This window comes from Homarus americanus, unplaced genomic scaffold (genome assembly GCF_018991925.1).
Source record: "Homarus americanus isolate GMGI-L3 unplaced genomic scaffold, GMGI_Hamer_2.0 scaffold25827, whole genome shotgun sequence".
NCBI lineage: Eukaryota > Metazoa > Arthropoda > Malacostraca > Decapoda > Nephropidae > Homarus > Homarus americanus.
In genome coordinates this window covers 3,843,764-3,863,793 of record NW_024738300.1, presented here as the reverse complement: position 1 = coordinate 3,863,793, position 20,030 = coordinate 3,843,764, and the positions used below count along the sequence as shown (strand labels likewise).

General features: G+C 40.8%; 1 protein-coding gene across 1 annotated transcript in view; it reads left to right on the top strand.

The window, feature by feature from the left end:
* Window positions 1-19,224, top strand: part of LOC121873793 (glutamate receptor ionotropic, delta-2-like) — a 20,521-nt gene extending 1,297 nt beyond the window's left edge. Inside the window, exons 2-12 of the mRNA XM_042377495.1 lie at window positions 559-776; window positions 941-1,099; window positions 3,067-3,269; window positions 8,949-9,077; window positions 9,492-9,654; window positions 10,090-10,328; window positions 10,752-10,936; window positions 11,591-11,827; window positions 13,754-13,932; window positions 14,249-14,402; window positions 18,179-19,224. Coding sequence (XP_042233429.1) covers window positions 568-776; window positions 941-1,099; window positions 3,067-3,269; window positions 8,949-9,077; window positions 9,492-9,654; window positions 10,090-10,328; window positions 10,752-10,936; window positions 11,591-11,827; window positions 13,754-13,932; window positions 14,249-14,402; window positions 18,179-18,313 — 1,992 coding nt within the window. The 5' untranslated portion in view covers window positions 559-567 and the 3' untranslated portion in view covers window positions 18,314-19,224. The remainder of the gene's footprint in view (window positions 1-558; window positions 777-940; window positions 1,100-3,066; window positions 3,270-8,948; window positions 9,078-9,491; window positions 9,655-10,089; window positions 10,329-10,751; window positions 10,937-11,590; window positions 11,828-13,753; window positions 13,933-14,248; window positions 14,403-18,178) is intronic.
* The last annotated feature ends 806 nt before the right edge of the window (window positions 19,225-20,030 follow it).

Genomic DNA, 20,030 nt, shown 5'->3' with positions numbered 1-20,030 from the left:
CATTTTTATGGGGAAAATAATTCCATCCTCACTCATAAACACAAAAGACCTGCACAAACAGGACGGGCAGACTTGATCAGCGAGTGTGTACAAAATTCAGACTGTTTCATTTACTACTTTGTTATACAGATGTATTACAGTCTCAAATTACATACAGTTGGCACACGATAATACATATGGGTCTCATATTTTTTTACCTAAGTTTACATGACTTGTTAAGTCGCCTATTTTTATAAGCACTACTTTCGTGTGGGGGTAGAGATGGTGTGTGGATTAGTGGATCCCATGTTATTGATCTGACCTGATGTTTTGCAAGGACACCCTTTGTTTATACAGTAAGCCTTTCTCAGTCCCTGTAAATTCAGTTGCCTCTGAAGATGTCTTGAATAAAGACGAAAGCTAAGGTTCTCCATTGTTTCCCTTTTCCTGTGTGATTTTATCGATATATATATATATATATATATATATATATATATATATATATATATATATATATATATATATATATATATATATATATATATATATACTGTGAGGGTCTATACCTTGATATTTCAGTTCAGTTTGATGCGCTCCGTTTACCAAATAGTGATGGTGGCTGCCATGCTTTGGAATAGTCCACCCGTATTAAGTAAGGAAGAGCATGGACCCGTGGAGCAGGTGGGCGTGGATGTGGGCGTGATGGTGAGTCAGGTGGTGGAGCACCATCTCACTGGCTGTCACCTGGTGCTCATCACCACTAGACCACAATCATTCATGACCTCCAGGATAATAAGGTGAGCTGTCCTTTTTTTCCAGTAATATCACCTGTTTGAGATATGAATACCTGAAGCTGTTTTTGGTCTAGGTTTAAACAGGTTGTTTGTTCTCAACGACCAACTGACCAAGGACCACCTCTTGCAGGGTTTTAATTTGAAACTTATGTCCCCTTACACATCAGTGTGGAGGCGAGCTTGATAGTGGAGGCAGGGTGGGTGTTGTCCCAGGACCAGATGGCTAAGGACCACCTCCTGCAGGGGCTGTGGGGGGACGCCAGATTCTCCTGTAGGGCTGTCATCCTTGACCTCACAGCCAGCAATAGTACTGACCTCGTCCTCAGGTAATGTTTTAAAGCTACAAGAAACTTTCATTCAATGATTTACAATTTTCTTTAATAATGTTTGCAGGATTTACCACTTAAGTGAAATGATCGACTTTTGTACATAAACATAAAACTGTCAATAGTCTGAGGAGAAAGAAGCAACAACCCTCGACATGGTTATGGTAAAGGCCAGCATGTTGCATGCAGGGTGTCTTGTTCTCTCGTTAACCGATAATGCACATGTATAAGACCATATACTCATAGGAAATGAAGTGCTGGTATTAACAACGTGTAAGGGTGGACTTAACGATTTAATAATCAAAACACACAGCACTGGTATGGCACGGGGCAGCATTCCCACGACGCACGGGCACACTGGACTCCTACATACACAGCTCACGGAAGGACTACCACAGTATACACAGCTCATGGCAAGACTGCCACAGCAAACACACAGCTCACGGCGGGACTCCCACAGCACGCACAGCTCACGGCATGACTCCCACAACACACACAGCTCACGACAGGACTCCCACACCACATACAGCTCACGGCGGGACTCCCACACCACACACAGCTCACGGCGGGACTCCCAGAGTACACACAGCTCACGGCAGGACTCCCACCCCACACACAGCTCACGGCAGGACTCCCACCCCACACACAGCCTGGGACTCACGGCAGGACTCCCACCCACACACAGCTCACGGCAGACTCTCACCCCACACACAGCCTACGGCAGGACTCCACCCCACACACAGCTCACGGCAGGACTCCACCCCGCCACACAGCTCACGGCACATTCCCACCCCACACACAGCTCTCGGCAGGACTCCCACCCCACACACAGCCTGCAGGACCCCACCCCACACACAGCTCACAGCAGGACTCCCATCCCACACACAGCTCACGGCAGGACTCCCACCCCACACACAGTCACAGGACTCCCACCCCACACACAGTTGACGGCAGGACTCCCACCCCACACACAGCTCACGGCAGGACTCCCACCCCACACACAGCTCACGGCAGGATTCGGACACCACATACAGCTCACGGCAGGACTCCCACACCACACACAGCTCACGGCAGTACTCCCACAGCACACACACTGCTCACGGTAGAAAGTGTTGACTGGGCCAGCCAGGAGTCCGACTGCCGGGGTGATGGTTCGCGGCTGTTAACTCACCTCTGTCTCACCACCTCGTAGTCCCGTCTTATTGGCCAGTCCCATTATGACATGCTGTTTTTGATTGACGTCAGTAATTGCTGCTTGAACCGGCCAACGAGTCCTTAGCCAGCTAGTCCACAGTCATGGCATGAAAATATACCATTGACTTTACCTTGGTTTTAAATGTATGCAACGGACTAATAAGGGTGAGTGAGGTAACAGGTGAATGAGCACCGGTTTCTAGTCGCATTTAATGGAGATCATCGAGGTAATCAAGGCAAGTATTTACTAAATTACGTTTGAACCGAAAAGTGCGGAGAAGAAAAAATAAACATACAATCCAGTCTCTACAACTGTGTAAAGTGATGGTCAGTGCCAGGAGGTGGAGGCGGGTTATCCTTATTTCCCGTAAAAGATCTTTATTCTCTTCTCTTAGGCCAAAGGTTATTAAATGCTACCAACTAGAGGTGATGCCTCCTTTATGTATGTATATATGTGAGAAGCCATTTAATTTTCATGAGTCAAAGTAGTGTGTTACGTTTAAATACATAAATCGGCTTACCAAAATCACTCCAGCTTATTTGAATAATGACTTCACTAAAGCGATTTTCATCAGCCGATGTCAGTTTTCCAAATCAAGTATAAACGTGTTGAACTTTAGTTTTAGTCAAAATCATATTAAACCCTGTCCGATCACTTAACCCATTCAGCTTTTGTATTTGGGTTTGTACCAAATGTGAAAATTAATACTAATATATTTGCTTGATCAGAGGTAATATACTGTAATATACTGCAATATGACCTTCAATTTCAGGTTGTTAGAAGTGGCAGGACTGAGGAAGAGTTGTGAGACGCGTGTGATGGTGGTGGGAGGGATGACAGCAGTGAAGGACGTCCTCCTACACCGTGTTTTCCACAACACCATTCACGCCCTTTATTTGGCCCTTGATGACCTCACCCTCAACATGTCACTCCGCCACGGTAACTCACGCCTTAGGAAGATCCTCCCGAAGAAAGGTTAGTGCATCTTTTTATTGTAAATCAATTTTTTTTTAATAGTTGAACATTCACCCGAAAATGACCCACCTCTCATCCTCAACAATGTGCACCAAAAAAAGTTTCGGGGCTATTTAAGAGTTTTCCTTTCTTAATTTTCTCATACAGCTTCCTTGGCTTGAGAATAACCCAGTGTCCAACCCCTTACTCAAAACTGTCCCAGCACCTTGAAAATCACAACCTGATCCTTCGATTTAAAACACAAACGCACACACATTATACTCTCTCTCTCTCTCTCTCTCTCTCTCTCTCTCTCTCTCTCTCTCTCTCTCTCTCTCTCTCTCTCTCTCTATATATATATATATATATATATATATATATATATATATATATAATATTCAGAAATTTCAGAGTAATTTCAAACGGCACTCCATTGGCGATGCTGAGTTTTCAAGGTCGTCTGAGGGAAGAGAGCGCTCCCCGCACATAGCGAGAGGTTGTGGAACTAGGCCTATATGATATTAAATGTAATTTACCGAGTCAATAGGGACGCGAATCATGAAATTAAATATCAGTTTTTAAATTGAAAATAATTTTAGATCGTTTTCCAGTCTGAAAATGTTGCGTACGTCCTAATTAAGTTTAATAGTCTGGTAAATAAGTCACTCCCGGAAAGCGTGAACCAGGGAGCAAGGTGGCTGGGGAGCTGTGAGAGAGGTCAAGGACCACCTCTGTGCTGTACCCAGGAGAGACGGATCGCGTGACCTGGTTCCTTCGTTTATTTAACATTAGTATTAACAAGTAAGTTTTATTCAATCTCAGACAAAGCTAGATAGGGCGGTAGGAACAAACGGTGATGTGAGACAATAGCTAACAGCTCGGGTTTTTCAGGGTTCTGTAGACCCCACTCGGTATGATAACGTCCACTGGCGGTATGAGACACGAGTGGTGAAGCAGCTGTATGACCGTCCACTGACCTGGGTTTGAGCCACCTGTTGAGTATGGTGAGAGTTGGAGTGAACCCAGCTGTCTAGGTGCCCAACTAACGACGTGACGATCGTTTGGGGTCATCAACTCTCCTCTACCTCGGCTCACAATACCACATATCTTCAAGCAGCTTAGTGAAAACCTTTTACTAACGGGAAGCTAAAGCTTCTCTCAACTGTACAAGGTCTGAGTGGCTCACTCCCTTCCGTTTCATGGATGTACTGGGGGTAAAGTGAAGCCAGCTGAGTGATACAGGGTCACACACTGGGACCAAGAGTCCAGTGGAACTTAGAGGTACATTTCCAAGGTTGAGAAAGGCTGGTTTGGGCCTTAAACTACAGGTGCCTGTTGGTTGTGCCTTAAAAAACTACGGAGTGCAGGTGGAATCTATGTGTTAGGTTAGGAAGCATGGTTCACGGGTATTGGTGGACTCAGTAACTTCTTAATGATAGTGATAATATTTTTGTGTGTACTTAATACTATTTTTTCAGTTACTAATGTATGCTGTGTGCATTTAATATTTCCTTATAATTTCAACCTCAGGTATAACCCTTGTTCCCCAGAGTAGTGTTTAAGTTAGGTTAGGAGGTGTGTATCTATTGGGGTAATATAATTTTGCTGAGTGCCCTGAAGGCCTACTCAGGGTGGAGTTAATATGTTCTAATTTTTATACCATTTTCTCAGTGCTGGATATCATTTTGTTGAGTGCCCTTAAGGCCTATTCATTGTAGAGTTATTGATTTCCTATTTTTTTATAAAATCTTCTCAGTGATTGATATTATTTTGTTGAAAGCCCTTAAGGCCTGTTTTATGTGTGCAAGCAACATTTCTTAATACTTTAAATTTATTGTTGTCTAATGAGGCATTGTCTGAATTTCTAATATTTTCAATATCATGTATTACAATTATTCCCAGAGTAGCTTTTTAAGTTCAGGTTAAGAGGTGCGCATATTGGTGTACCATTATTTGATTGTGTCTGTAGTGTTGGAGGGAATATAAGTGTCTAAATTTTACAGTGTGTCTCATTCATCCCAGTCACAGACGCTATCCTTCCACGGGTCACGGACAATTCATTTTGTTTAGTAAATTTAAGTGTTCTTGTGCTGGTTCGGGATTTCTCTCAAAGGGGGCGCTTCCACTGCAATTACAATCTAATAATCTTTAATAAACGCCAGGTCTAGGGATTTCTCTCAAAGGGGGCGCTTCCACTGCAATTACAATCTAATAATCTTTAATAAACGCCAGGTCTAGTGAGAAATTAAAGTCCAGTAAATTCCGACCGGTTACATATATATATATACATACTGTATATATATGTTAGAGAGGGAAAATGGAAAACTAGCATCAAGGGTGCAGAAAGTTGGAGGGTGGAAATGCTGCTTAAACGTGTCGCAGGTGTGAGATGCAGTTATTAGAGCAGGTCTCCTCTGGGGGGTCGTATGCATACTTTTTTTCTCTCAGCACATGAGGACAGTGCTGTCTTTTTTTAGGGGGTCGATTGTAATATTCAGAAATTTTTATGTGATATTTGGAGACATTAGAACAAAAATGACCGATCTGCCGAACAGGAAAACGCAAGTAGGCTAGGCTGAAACACCCACGCCTCGTGGCGAGTTAACAAAAAGGCCTTCAAATAACGCCAACAGTCAGGGGATGGAAGCATTTTGAACTTGGCCAATAAAAATTTAAATGTACTTTATCCAATTAATGTAGACGCGATTTATGAAGTTAAGGGACAATTATAAAATTTAAAGTTATTGTGGATAGTTTCTTAGTCTAAATATGCTACTTGTGTCCCCAAAAAACTATTAGAAATAAGCTAGAGATGACGTCATGGGGGGGGGGGGGCAGGCGAGCGCCCTGAAGAATGCCTAGGGAGATGGGATCTCAGTTAGTTCCTGTCATTGACCGAGAAGGACGTCTACTACTCGTTCTACCAAGGAAAACGACCACGTGGCTTCGTCCCTTCCCGGGAATGTTTCATCCGTGTTGCAAGTAAGCTTTTATTTGATCTCAGACAGTGTTTAGATAGGGTGAAGAAGAATTTAACAGTAGTTAACAAAGTCGTCCTTTTGCAGGGTTATGAGAACCCACTTGGTTGGTCGGTGGTTAGTGGTCGGTTTGGAAGATATAGCTGGCAACGCACTAGGCGAACAGGTGTCTCTGACGACTGACTACGTGGGACCAGCATCCGCACTTTGGTTGGTGGTCGATCTGGTTCATCAAATCTCCTCACCTTGGTTCATACAACACCACATCTCTTCAGTCAGTCAGTGAAAAATCTTACTAACGGGAAAGTAGAACCCCTCCCTCAGCTGGGCAGGGTTCACCTGGTTGAACTCTGAGCTGTCCTAACTAGGCGGGCTGAAGGTCACTCTCTTCCTATCCATGAAGTATTGGGAGTAAAATGAGTGCAGACTGAGTGAATGAAAAGTCACACGCTGGACCGGAAGTTCTAGTGGTTACATAGAGACATTCATCTCCCCAGTATTGGGTGTATGTGATTAAAATAACCAAGTCCAGGTGTGTAATCAATGTTCCTCATGGTTGATTGCACACGTGGGACGTAGTGGTTCCTCTTCAAAAATTGGTGGAACGCTGTAGCACCTTAAAGTATGGGTGTATTCTGAACCTATGTGTGAAGCATGTTACGGGTGTTGGTGGAGAAATACACTCATGCCTCCTGAAACCTAGAAAGAGCAATGAAAAAAACAGCGGAGCACCTGCCTGCCTAACGGGTCAAGAGTGATTTTCTCGGTTTCTTGTAAATGCCTGCCACTTGGCAGGTTCGTAGTTACAACCTTCGGGTTCTGGGTAGTTAGGACAGTTAGGATTATAGTATTTTGTGGGTCATCCCAGACAGGCTTGTGTATTATGACTAAATCGGGATTTCTATTCCTCAGTGAATGCAATAATTTTGTGGGATGCCCTTAAGGCATGTTCATCGGTGCAAGTAATATTTTTTAATGTCTTATGTGCCACTAAGTGATGTAGGATGTACGAAGGAATTATTTCAGATGAGTTCTCCGTTCTGGTGTCTATTCTGGTGTATATAGTACTGCTGCATTAGTAGTTCTTTTCAGATGCAATTAATATATTTCAATATTTTTTTTGATACCGTGGATAACTTTTGTTTCCCATTGTAGTGTTATAAGCCACGCTAAGAGGTACTCTATTGCTTGTGTACAATTATTGATTTCGTCTGTAGTGTTGGAAGGAATAGAAGTGTTATCTTTTACCCGTGCGTCTCATGAACCCCAATCACAGGTACTAGCTTTTTTTATGGGATTAACCCACCAGGGCACAGGTCAATGACCCATATCAGGGCCTGGGGACGAAAATATAATAATAGTACTAATAATTATAATAATAACTAATACAAAAAATATATATTAAATACAAATATAATATGTAGGTAATACGTAATACGTAATATAATATACGTAATATACGTAATTTAATTTAATATAATAATAATGATAATAATAATAATAAAGGACAATAAATATATACAAAGAATGATCAAAAGTGAGAAATGATACATATACTGCATGTTGTGTTGTCAAAATAAGAGAAACAATTGAAACCCTACAATTGTGTGTAAATCAGGCAGAAAGTCAGATGAGCAGCCTGGTACTTGGTCAAAATTTTCGTGATGCCATATGGCAGCAGGATCTACCATTAGCTAACTTATGCTTCCAATATCTTCCCAGGCGGTAGTACCTCCCTGTTTGGTAGCTGCCTACTACCTACTACCTACTGAGGGGCGCTTCCACTGCATTTCCATCAACTATAATTCAAAAAGCCCCAATAACTAGCAGTGAGCAATTCCGACCGGTTACACACACACACACACACACACACACACATATATATATATTTATATATATATATATATATATATATATATATATATATATATATATATATATATATATATATATATATATATATATATATATATAATGATAAGTTATGAACAAATTTAGATCACTCAGTTTAGACCAACAACTCTCGTCAAACAGAGCATTGAATTTCCCTTTTGGGACTTTGTTCCTTTCACTAAGAAAGGTGCTCCATTGTTTCCCTTTTTCCCGTGTGATTTTATCATGATTTATCTTATCCACGTTTCCATTGTGGATTTACATGAAATATGGAACTTACACGTCTCTCTTACGCTGTGTCCTTAATCTGTCAACAACATCCTCATCTTCGCCTCATCTACCGTAACTAGAAGAAGAGTTTGCTGAAAGCTCATAATCTCAGAAACAAGTTGAAGTTCCTAAGTCTTGTCTTCCAAAAAGATTAAGAGATCTGGACAATCAACCCTTCTCTGAGTTGGATAAAGTGCTGCTGGACTCCCTTATCAAGAGTTCAAGTGATAGTGTAAAATTGGCATTTAAGCACAGTGCTCAGTGTAAAATACTAATGCAAAATAATGTTTGTGTTGATAAGTGGCATATCATTCGAGATTTTTTATATAAATTTCTAAGTGAAAGTGACAAAGTCCAAAAAAGGAGGTTAAATGCTAAATTAAATACTCTGTTTGAAGAGAGTTACTGGTCTAAGCTGAGTGATCTAAACGTGTTCATAAACTTATCATATATGTATTTATATATATGTATATATATATATATATATATATATATATATATATATATATATATATATATATATATATAAACATTATAGTATATATAGACTATCTCCCAGGAGGACGCAGTGAGCGTGTGTGGGTGTACCGGCGGTGTGTCTACTGCAACAACGGGAGGGCGGACGTCCTGTTCATCCACCAGTACAATATAACGTCACTCCCCCAGCCCACTGACAACTTTTTCCAAGGTGAGATATCCTAATTTTGTCTTAGATCCCAATAGCAATGGTGTCTGTGATATAGTGAACACAATGCATTTACGAAATTTATTGATATTATTGGGCCGCGAGCTTGTAATTTAACAAGTATTTTTCATTTACCGTATATAACTGTACTTTATATCTTATAAAAAAACACTAGTATTAACCCTTAAACCTGCGGCTAAATAATTCAATTATCATAGTCCCAGATACAGCCAAGTCAAGGTTTTTCTTAAGATAACAGAAAAATTCATATTTAAAGACTAGGCCTATATGAAGAAAAAATTGCAATGCATTTTTACTTAAAGTGACATAAAATATTGGAAGTTGCATGATATGACCTCACATTATTTGCGGTTGCCCAAGTCAGCAGTGGGACTGCCACGCTGTGCTGTTTTTCAGAACGTATACAAAACCTGATGGGCCACAAGCTGAAGATCGTGTCAGTGCCGCACTTCCCTTTCATGGACTTCAGCAGAGACATCGAGTCAGGCAGCATTATAGTACCCAGAGACTCCATCGACGCCCGCATGCTAAAAACCATCGTGTCTAAGCTTAATTTCACGTATGGAAAAATACCCAGTTCCAAGAGGCCATTTTGTAGATGTTACCCTGAAATATTCAGCCTTACCTTAATATAAACCTCTGAAGTTAGGCTTATATTAGATTTCAGGAAGACAATCTCTCCTCTAGAGAAATTTCCGCTATTATTTTTTTTTTTTGAGGAATACGTAAATTTTGAAATACGTATTGACAATTAAAATGGCATTTGGTTGTTATTTGTGGCATTCCTGAAGTCTAATAATTCTAAATGAACTTTATTTGTTTATAGTGTTCAGGTTAACAAATCGAAACAAATGTTTTTAATGGCATTATTCAAATTGTAAGTATTTAAGTTAAAACAAAATTGAAAAGCAAGTATATATTAGGCAAAATTAAGAGAAACTTGAATACATCACATAAGTTAATAAATTTTAATTTCGTCTCCTCTACAACCCAGTTTCGAGCATCGCGCTGAGCCTGAACTTACGTGGGGTCTGGAGAAGAACGGAACTTTCAACGGGATAATTGGTCAGCTTCAACGAGAGGAAACCGACTTCAGCACAGTAGCAGGTCCTACACCATCACGTTTCAAGGTTGTAGATTACGTGAGAACTTATCCTGCAGACATTATGACCGTTATTTCTCTGAACCCTACACTACTGCCTCAACACCTGTCGTTAATAAGACCATTTGAAGGTAAACAAACCATGTCGTCAATGACTGTCGCCATATTAGATGAAACAATATAAACTAACAGAGAGTGAAGCTCTTTGAAGAATAACTCACAGTAGAGGAGGTTGGATGACAGTGGTGAGGCTCCTCTCAGGAAGCTGTAAATATGCTGTAAAGTACCTGTATGTAATAATGAGTCATGAAGACGAAGGGCTACTTCCTTAATCAGGTGTCACTACCGTTTTGTAAACACTAAGAAATCTGAAATCTTATGAAATATTGCTCTCAACATCACTTCATACAAATAAGTTTATCTTATTACAGGTACTTGGAGCATGATTGAAATAACTATAATTTTATTCCTATGTATATTTTTCCAACGATCATTAACCACAGCTGTATTCCAAGCACGTAAGTGTTTTAGTTATCACCTGCTACCTTCCTCAGGAGATCTTTGGTTTGCGCTAATAGCGAGCGTAGTGGCATGGGGTTTGCTTATGTGGTTAATGCAGAGGGCATGGGGGTGGGTGGCGGGAGGTCGCGGTGTGAAGTTCAGTACCGCCATCCTGTACAGCTGGGGCGCCCTCCTGGAGCAGCCGCCTCCTAACACCGCCATCAGTGACTCAGGACGTGTAAGTTTTATTACAGCTGATTTTATCAACATATAAATTCTTAAACAAAAAATAATATTCATCATGGGACAAAAGCGGGTGAAACCGAGGTACCTAATGAATTGGGAAAATAATGAACAACTCATTTAAGGGAAACTGAATACCAGCATTACGTAAATATAATATTTTAATATAATTATAGTAAGGTTGGCATTGAAATACCAAGTTGTAGTTAACGAAAATAAAAGTAAATGCAATGAACTTTAATCATTCTGAAAAGTAGCTTTCCTTAATTAGTTTTGTATCTAGTAGTAACTGTATTAACTGGGTAATCTATGTTAGGGTAATATGTTCGTTTGTGCAGGAGGTAAGGTCCATTCCCGTCTTTTATCACCTTCCATGTATACATCAGTATATTTCCGCGTATCAATACCCTTTGACAGATTCCTGGTGTTGCAGCTGAAGGGCGTGATTGCACTACACTGTGATTAATGTACTCGTATATACTTGTAATGTGTGAACACATATGTTGAAGAATTTGTCGGAGAGTGTAGCAACTGTTTACATATTTGTGATAATATGATTAAATTGTAATTCTATGCTGAATGGTTGATGGCTATCTGGTCATCACTTGTAATTATATGATCACTGTAATAATCTTCACCGTACTCGCAGCTGTTGGTGGGTTGGTGGCTGGTGTTCTGCCTGATCATCACCACGGGCTTCCGCTCATCACTGATCGCGCATATGACAGTCCAGGGAAAGACGCTGCCCATTGAGACCTTCGAGGACCTGGTGAAGCAAGACAACTGGAAGTGGGGCACTGAGCCCTGGATCTTTAGCGGTATACCTCATGATTATTTCTCCAAACATACCGACCCGGTTATAAAGACGATATATCAGAAAGTAGAGGTAAGTCTCTTTGTACAATCGCCCAACTCAATGATGTCACGATTTTCAGAAATTATTAACCAGAAAGAGGTATCTGGCAACTACCAGACTCGTGTTATTTTTGCATTTATTTTTTTGAGGTAAAACGCAATATTGTGAAATAATAACATATTTTAACTCATAAATGCTAAAATAGTTTATCATAAGAATATTGTGAAAACAAACCATGTTGTTAGAATTATAGTTCAGTATTTTGAAACGATATATGACATTCCAAGTTATCGCTCAGGGACGTCCAGGTAATAATTTGCGGAGTTATAATTCGACGTCAAACTGAAATATGTATGAAATAGAAAATATGATTTTAAATAATTGTCATACTCATTACGTTTATACTAAGTCTTTACTGAATAAACAAATATTTTACTTATTCACACAGCTTAAGGATAAGAGAGGGTATAGGCTTAAATAATGTTTAGTGTTACATTTTACCCAAAGTATTCATAAGAAAATATTTTTTTTTTTTTACTGGAATTAGCCCACCCGGGCACAGGTCAAACGACCCACAACGGGGCCTGGGGGGCGAAAATTAACATTTATGTCCTGAAAATACTATGTTTTTAGCAACCAAGAATAATATATAAATCATTAAAGAATCCCGTTTACTTAGGAAAAAATAAAACTTGGCTAAATTGTTAACTTCTGTGAACGCTTATTCAATTAATAATTATATAATAGCAGCAAACGTCTTTCATATTGTTCAATAAGTAAAACAACTTTTAAACAAGGTAATCAGCCATGTGCATAATACTCTACAACTACACCTAGAAGGGTTATCGGCGTGTCATCGGAATGGCTGACGTTTTTCTTCTGCAGCTATATGCCCCACCCAGCCCACACCGCTGTTTGAACCAATCATACTGAAACTGGTGAAATCACTAAAGCAGATTGTACAACACGGCAACACACACCTACCTATTATTATGAATACAGAAGTAGTGAACCACCGAATCTTCTAATCCTTATTTAGGAATGCAATAAAAAAACTTCTACATTTACACATATGCAAAATACTGTACTATCAACAGGAGAAATTTAACTTAAGATTTAGCAAGAAAATGGTCAATAAATGATGAATTAATATTTTTTTGTGTCATATATATATATATATATATATATATATATATATATATATATATATATATATATATATATATATATATATATATATATATATATATATATATATATATATATATATATATATATATATATTTCATTAGCCCAAAAAAGCACACTGACTTTTACATACAATCAAAACCTCAACTTGAATTTGAGGATACTAAAAGCAGTCCTGTGTGAAATATTACAAAGTCTAGGACTGCTTTTAGTATCCTGGTGGTCCAGAGGTAGCGTTCCCCGGTCACAGTCATGGGCTCGTGGGCAGTGGGTTCGAATCCTGGCGGGTTGAGGTGTTGATTGTATATATATATATATATATATATATATATATATATATATAAGTAAATCTCGTGGACGTGAACTTCAAACATACAATCAAGACGTCACCAGCCAGAATTCGAACCCTCGACCTCTGCTTGTGAATAGGGATCACAACCACCGCGCCACATAGTTGACACGGGCAATCCCCAGTGGAGGTTCACGGCACTGATGGTAGCACGATAGAACAGGCTTCGTGTGAAATATAACAAAGTCTAGGATTGCTTTTGTTGTCCTAGTGGCGAGGTGGTAACGGTCCATGTTCACATGCAGATGTCGAGGGTTCGAATCCTGGCTGGTGAAGTCTTGATTGTATATTTGAAGTCCACGTGCTATATGGACTAATGATATATATATATATATATATATATATATATATATATTATATATATATATATATATATATATATATATATATATATATATATATATATATATATATTGTAGAGAGTATCGAAGACGGAAGGGTTGCAGAAGGTCTTGGATGGAGGCTTCACACTAATCCATTGGGAAATTTACTTCTCCATCTTTATTGACTCCTACTACAGTGACGCTCACGGCAACACCCCCTTCCACGTCAGCAAGAAGGGCGTCCCCATGATTGCCTTCTTAGGATGGGCATTTAGGTGTGTTGAATATGTGTTATCTTGTTTTACGAAGCCCCAAAAGGCGGCATGAAAGCCCCGTTTAGTACCCAAGTTTGACGACCCATAAGATAATTTGTGGAACTTACATTGATCTGGTGTAAAGCGTCGGTGTGGGGTTAGATCACGATCTTCTTACATGTAAAGCTTTCCTCCAAAATATCACAATTTATATTTCATTAATTGGTACAGTACTTCGCTGAGGTGTTTATACAAGACTTTGATGAGTTTGTATATCAACCTCACTAATGATGTTATCTTTATTAACCTATTCCTATTTTTTTTGTGTTTTGCTTAGGAAAGGTGCACCATTTTATCCACGTTTTTGTGAGCTTATATTTCGATTACAAGATGCCGGAATTATTAGCCACTGGAATAAAGATGCGCTAGCCAGGCGCGTAAGAGAAAACAAGGCGGCTACAGGACAGCACACCCAGAAAGACCCAACTCAAGTAAATATTGTCTCTCATGTATGTCCATGTGTGTGTGTTCGTATGTACAGAGTGGTAGCATTATGTTAGTGTTAAAGTGCAGGCGTTGCTTGCTTTCTCTCGTTTTCAGCGACCGCCGCTGGCTAGCCCTCGTGATGAACAGGGAAGCAACCTTGTGTAAGTGTTCTCCTGCCAGTACACTACCTCCTCACCATAAAGACTCCTGCTGTGCCTCCTCTTGGCATCATACGGAAACTGGATGCCTCGTGGCCCCAGACTAGACCAGTAGGGGATCTCGGAGCAGCAGTTGGCCCCAGAGGGGCGATGCATAGGCCCACTGACACGTGGACACGCCCTGGCGCCTACCAACCACTGTCCAGCTGGCTTGCGGATTAACCTTGGTAGGTATAAGGCTATGGGAAGAAACCCTGAACGAAAAGTATGTGGTGGAGCCCTTCATCGGGCAGACGTGCTTACAGTGCTCCAGTAAGACCCCAACGACGGAATAGGCGAAAGAGGTGACCAACATGGGAGCCCAATGACTCAAGTCCGTTTGTTTACTATAGTACGTAGTACAATATAATACGAAACAACAAAGCCCAACCATTAAATTAAGCAACGGGGAACTAAGTAACCAATCACCGATCACTTCTACATTTGTTCATAATTTTTACTACGTACTATAGTAAACAAATGGCCTTGAGTTGCCAGGTGTCTCCAGCAGTGTTTGAAGAATTTTGAACGAGACTGTGCGTAGCTGGCACGACTATCGCCCGAGTCCTCCTAAAAAGACTTCTTCCCGAGGCAGAAATCTTCCTCCCTGAATCTCAATGTGGCTTTAGATCTTCACTTGGCACAGCTGACATGATCTTTGCTGCCTGCCAAATACAGGAAAAGCGCAAAGAACAGCGCCGTGACATGTACATGGCCTTCTTTGACCTTGCTTAGGCCTCTCTGTTGACTCTATGATGGCCTGAACGACAGTGTCCTGCACAATGGTACCAGTCTGCGTTCTTCCCCATCCAAAGGGGGTAAAACAAGGATGTGTACTAGCACCAACTCTCTTTTCCTTTTATTGGCTGCCCACCTTACTCGTACCAGCCCAATTTAGCCGGCAGGGTGGACGTCCGATACCAGATGAAGGGAATTTTCAAAATAGGATGAGTTCAGGCAGGAAAATATGGTGTAGGCCGCCTCCATCACCCTAGTCGCTCATACTGAACGCACTGGTCTTGAGATGAATGCACATAAGACTTAGATTCTCTTACAGCCTGGCCCTGGCTCAACCACACCTCCACCATCCTTCCAGCTTAACGGTACTACTCTCTCCAATGTTACCCACTTCCAATACCTTGGCTCCCACCTGTCCACCACCGTAGACATCGATGAAGAGATTCAACATCGAATCCGATGTGCATCTGAAGCCTTTGGCAGAGTCCGTACCCATGTTTTCAGCTCTAGGGAACTGAAATTATCTATAACGTTGAGCGTTAATCGAGCAGTGGTCCTCCCCACCCTGCTATATGGTAGCGAGACATGGGTTACATACTGGAGGCACCTCAATGCACTTGAAAACTTTCACCAATGTAGTTTACGTCCTATCTTACGAGTTCGCTGGGAGGACAAGAGAACAAATACCACCATTCTCGCTGACACCAACTGTAGGAACATCGAGGCTACCATCTTCCATGAACATCAACGTAGACTGCCAAGGCAGCTACTTTACAGTCACCTAACGAATGGCAAATGTAACGCTACTGGACAACGAAAAAGATATAAGAATAGTCTTATGACAAACCTGAAAAAGGGCCGAATCGGCCCACTCACCTGGAAGACGATCACTCCACACCGGAGGAGCACCATACGAGAAGGGGATCAATGCTTTCGAGTAAGCCCGACTGCATACTGAGGCAGACAAACTCCAGGTCCGGAGAGACGCTGGCGTAGCCCCTCCTGCACTAGATGTAGCCACCCACACGTGCAACATCTGTGGACGACCCTGCCGGTCCCGTATCGGCCTCTCTAGTCACCTCAGAGCTCACCAACGAAAGTGGCATCCTTAATAACTCATATCATAGCCTCATAGATGAATGATCTTCATATTCGATTCCGAGTGACAGCAAAGTAGTAGTGTGTGTGTGTGTGTGTGTGTAATAATACAAAAATTATAATAAACGGTTTATTAATAGAGATTCAGCAGGTGGCTGAGAATATACAAACTTACATGAGATTTAGACATAATAATACACGTTCAATACTTTTACAGGGCTGTACAGTACATAAATGTGGAACTGTTTATTATTTTAGCTATAGATGGGATGGTGCTATTCTTATATTTATCAGTGAGGGCTCTTATGGGATGAATTTTGTTGTAGTGGCGGACTGCGCAAGGTGGGCGGGGGACTGCTCGTGGCAGGAGGTGGCGATGACGAGGATGGTGCAGTAGTTCACTACTAAACCCTGCTGGTGCGTGGTGGTGGAGGTCACTGAGGAATGGTATTTCCAGGATGGAGAGAGCGTTGTTGTAGCCGGAGTAGTCTAGGCCGAGCATGATTCTGCAGGCCCTCTTCTGTACCTTCTCTAGCTGACGTTGTTGGGTAGAGTTGAGAGCAGACGACCAGGCTGGTGACGCATACGTTAATTTTGGTAGTATAAATGCGTTGTAGATAGACTTCAGCTCTGGCGTGGTTACGCCAAGTGACCTGAGTCGTCGTAGCATGTAGAATCGGTACGAGGATACCTTGATAGTTTGTTTACATGGGCCTTCCAGTCCAGTTTGGGGTCTATAGTTACATCCAGGAGTTTGGCAGACTGCACTAACTGGAGAGGATGGGCACCCACTGTAACTGCTGCAGCTTGCACTTGGAGTGATGGCGGTGTTGATGTGCATGACTACGGTTTTGGTGTGATTGATGGTGACCTTGTTCTCCGTAATCTATGCCTGTAGCCTGTGCAGGGTGCCTTGTAGCGATGAGTAGTCTGGTCCGGTGTTGTCTACATAAACCCCCACAGTGCAGTCATCCACGTACTTCCACCTGTGAGGAGTGTCCGATAGAGCGCCGTTGATCTGGAGTAGGAAGCACAGTGGTCCCATCTTGGTCCCCCGGGGAACACCGCAGGTGAGGTGTTGAAATGTGGAAACAGAACCCTGGTACCTCACTGCCTGACGATGCTCACTCAGGAAATCAGTGAGCCATGAGACCAGGTTGGTGGGCAGCCCTAGTGCTATGGCCTTGTTAATAACAGTGCAGTGATCAAAACGGTCAAAAGGTTTCCTGAAGTCAACAAGGGCAACGGCCAGTGATATCTTACGTTTCTCCAGGTTTTTGTGCAGAAAATCCAGAAATTAACTAAGCAGTGTCATGTAGAGGAAGTCTTCATTTTGCCAAATTGCTGTGGATCAATTGACTGATAAATACTAGCAAATGCTCATTCAGAAACAAAGTCTTCACAGAGTAAACTGGGTGGCAACTGGCCTGAGGTCACTAGGGGACTGTGCGTTGGGGACCTTGGAGAGAGTGGTGATAAATGCAGTTTTCCATTCATTAAGGCATTTGCTTTGTCTGAAGAATGCATCAATAATGGAACAGAGGGGGGTGGCAAGTTCGACTGCAAACTCCTTGTAAATTTTGATTAGGGGGTCATTTGGGGTTGTAAAGCGTTTGTGTGTGTGTGTGTATGTGTGGTGATTATTATTTCTAACATTAAATAATGTAAATTCTGATGCATTTATAATTCCGTTTTATTATAAAATCGTTGCTATACTTTTAATAAAGGTGAACACATATATTTGGCAGGTTGAGAGCAAGGAGATGTCGCTGGGGCTGCATCACCTGCAGGGTGCCTTCTTCCTATTATTTTTGGGCTTAGGCGTTGCTGTTCTCATGCAGCTGGTGGAGTACCTAGCTCACTCCCACTCCTCAGCCAACTAAACCCCTCCGAGGTTCATCAGAGTGCAAGGCAGTAACCAAAGTACTGTATATCTCAGTCGCCTTCCCCAACCTACTGTATAACTTATTTAGAACGACTATCTGAACACCCTGTCATGTTTCTTGGTTCTTTTTAGGGTGAATGAAAATAACAACAGGTTCTGATCATACGAGTATGTCACTATCGGTGTAGTGTTGGTGTGATGGATAATTTCTTAGAGAATAATTTGCGAATTGCATAAATGAAGCACGTCACCAATCTATGTTGTGAAAACTCCAAATTGTTATTTTTCATTAATTTTCTTCTATATAGCACCTTTCTACATGGCGCCACTATAGAAATTATAAATATTTTTGATAAGAGCAATGTACACAACACACCTCTAATGGTTCCTTCTCGATGCCTCCATTTAGTTGCCGAGACAATGAATTATTAACAGATAATATTTTCTAACAACTGTACTCATTATGAATAAATATGCATTGATAGTTTCTCAAGATTGAATTTATCATGTTTGTGTGTGTTAAACTCAATTTCACTTGGATTTCTGATAATAAAGTTTTACTCATATCAAACTTCCAACTTTCCTTTGTCAGTCAGGACTACTCTGCCTTGTCTATGAACACTCTTTCCTCTTCCAGTTGTTCCAGACTTGCAATTAAGAATTATTGTTGTTTAATAATTCTTATATTATTATCTCTACCTTATTCCTAGATTTTTCCGGCAATCGTCTCTTTTCTGGTCTTTAATCAAAGGCCCAAAACTTCCGACTAATAAATTCTTAATCCTTTTCTGAAAATACTCATAAATACTCGGAAAAGAGAGTAAACACAAATAGGTTCCATGACCTTGAAACACGAGTATATATATGGTACCTCGTGTTTCATACCAGCTGGATTCGGTAAAATGCTACTGACACCACATACGAGGCACGGGCAGTTCCCAATGAGGTTCACTGCGCCATCAGCTCGATGAACAGGCTTTGTGTGAAATATAACAGAGTCTAGGACTGCTTTTAATGTCCTTGTGGGTTGGTCGGTAGTGTTCCCTAGTACCACCCAGTAGGTCGAGGGTTCGAATCCTGGCTGGTGAGGTCGTTGATTATATGTTCAAAGTCCGCGTGTTATATGGACTAAAAATGAAGGATATATATGGTACCTCATGTTTCATACGAGCTGGATTCGGAAAAATGCTACTGATACCACATACGAGGCACGGGCAGTTCCCAATGAGGTTCACGGCGCCATCAGCTCGATGAACAGGCTTTGTGTGAAATATAACAGAGCCTAGGACTGCTTTTAGTGTACTTGTGGGTTGGTCGGTAGTGTTCCTTAGTCCCACCCAGTAGGTCGAGGGTTCGAATCCTGGCTGGTGAGGTCGTTGATATATATATATATATATATATATATATATATATATATATATATATATATATATATATATATATATATATATATATATATATATATATATATATATATATATATATATATATATATATATATATACATACATACACATATACATATACATACATACATACATACATACATATATACACACACATATATATATATATATATATATATATATATATATATATATATATATATATATATATATATATATATATATATATTGTTACGAGTTGGGGATTTAGAATAAAGTTAAAAGTCTACCCAGATCCCAACGGGCAACAAAAACAAAGACAATCGGACT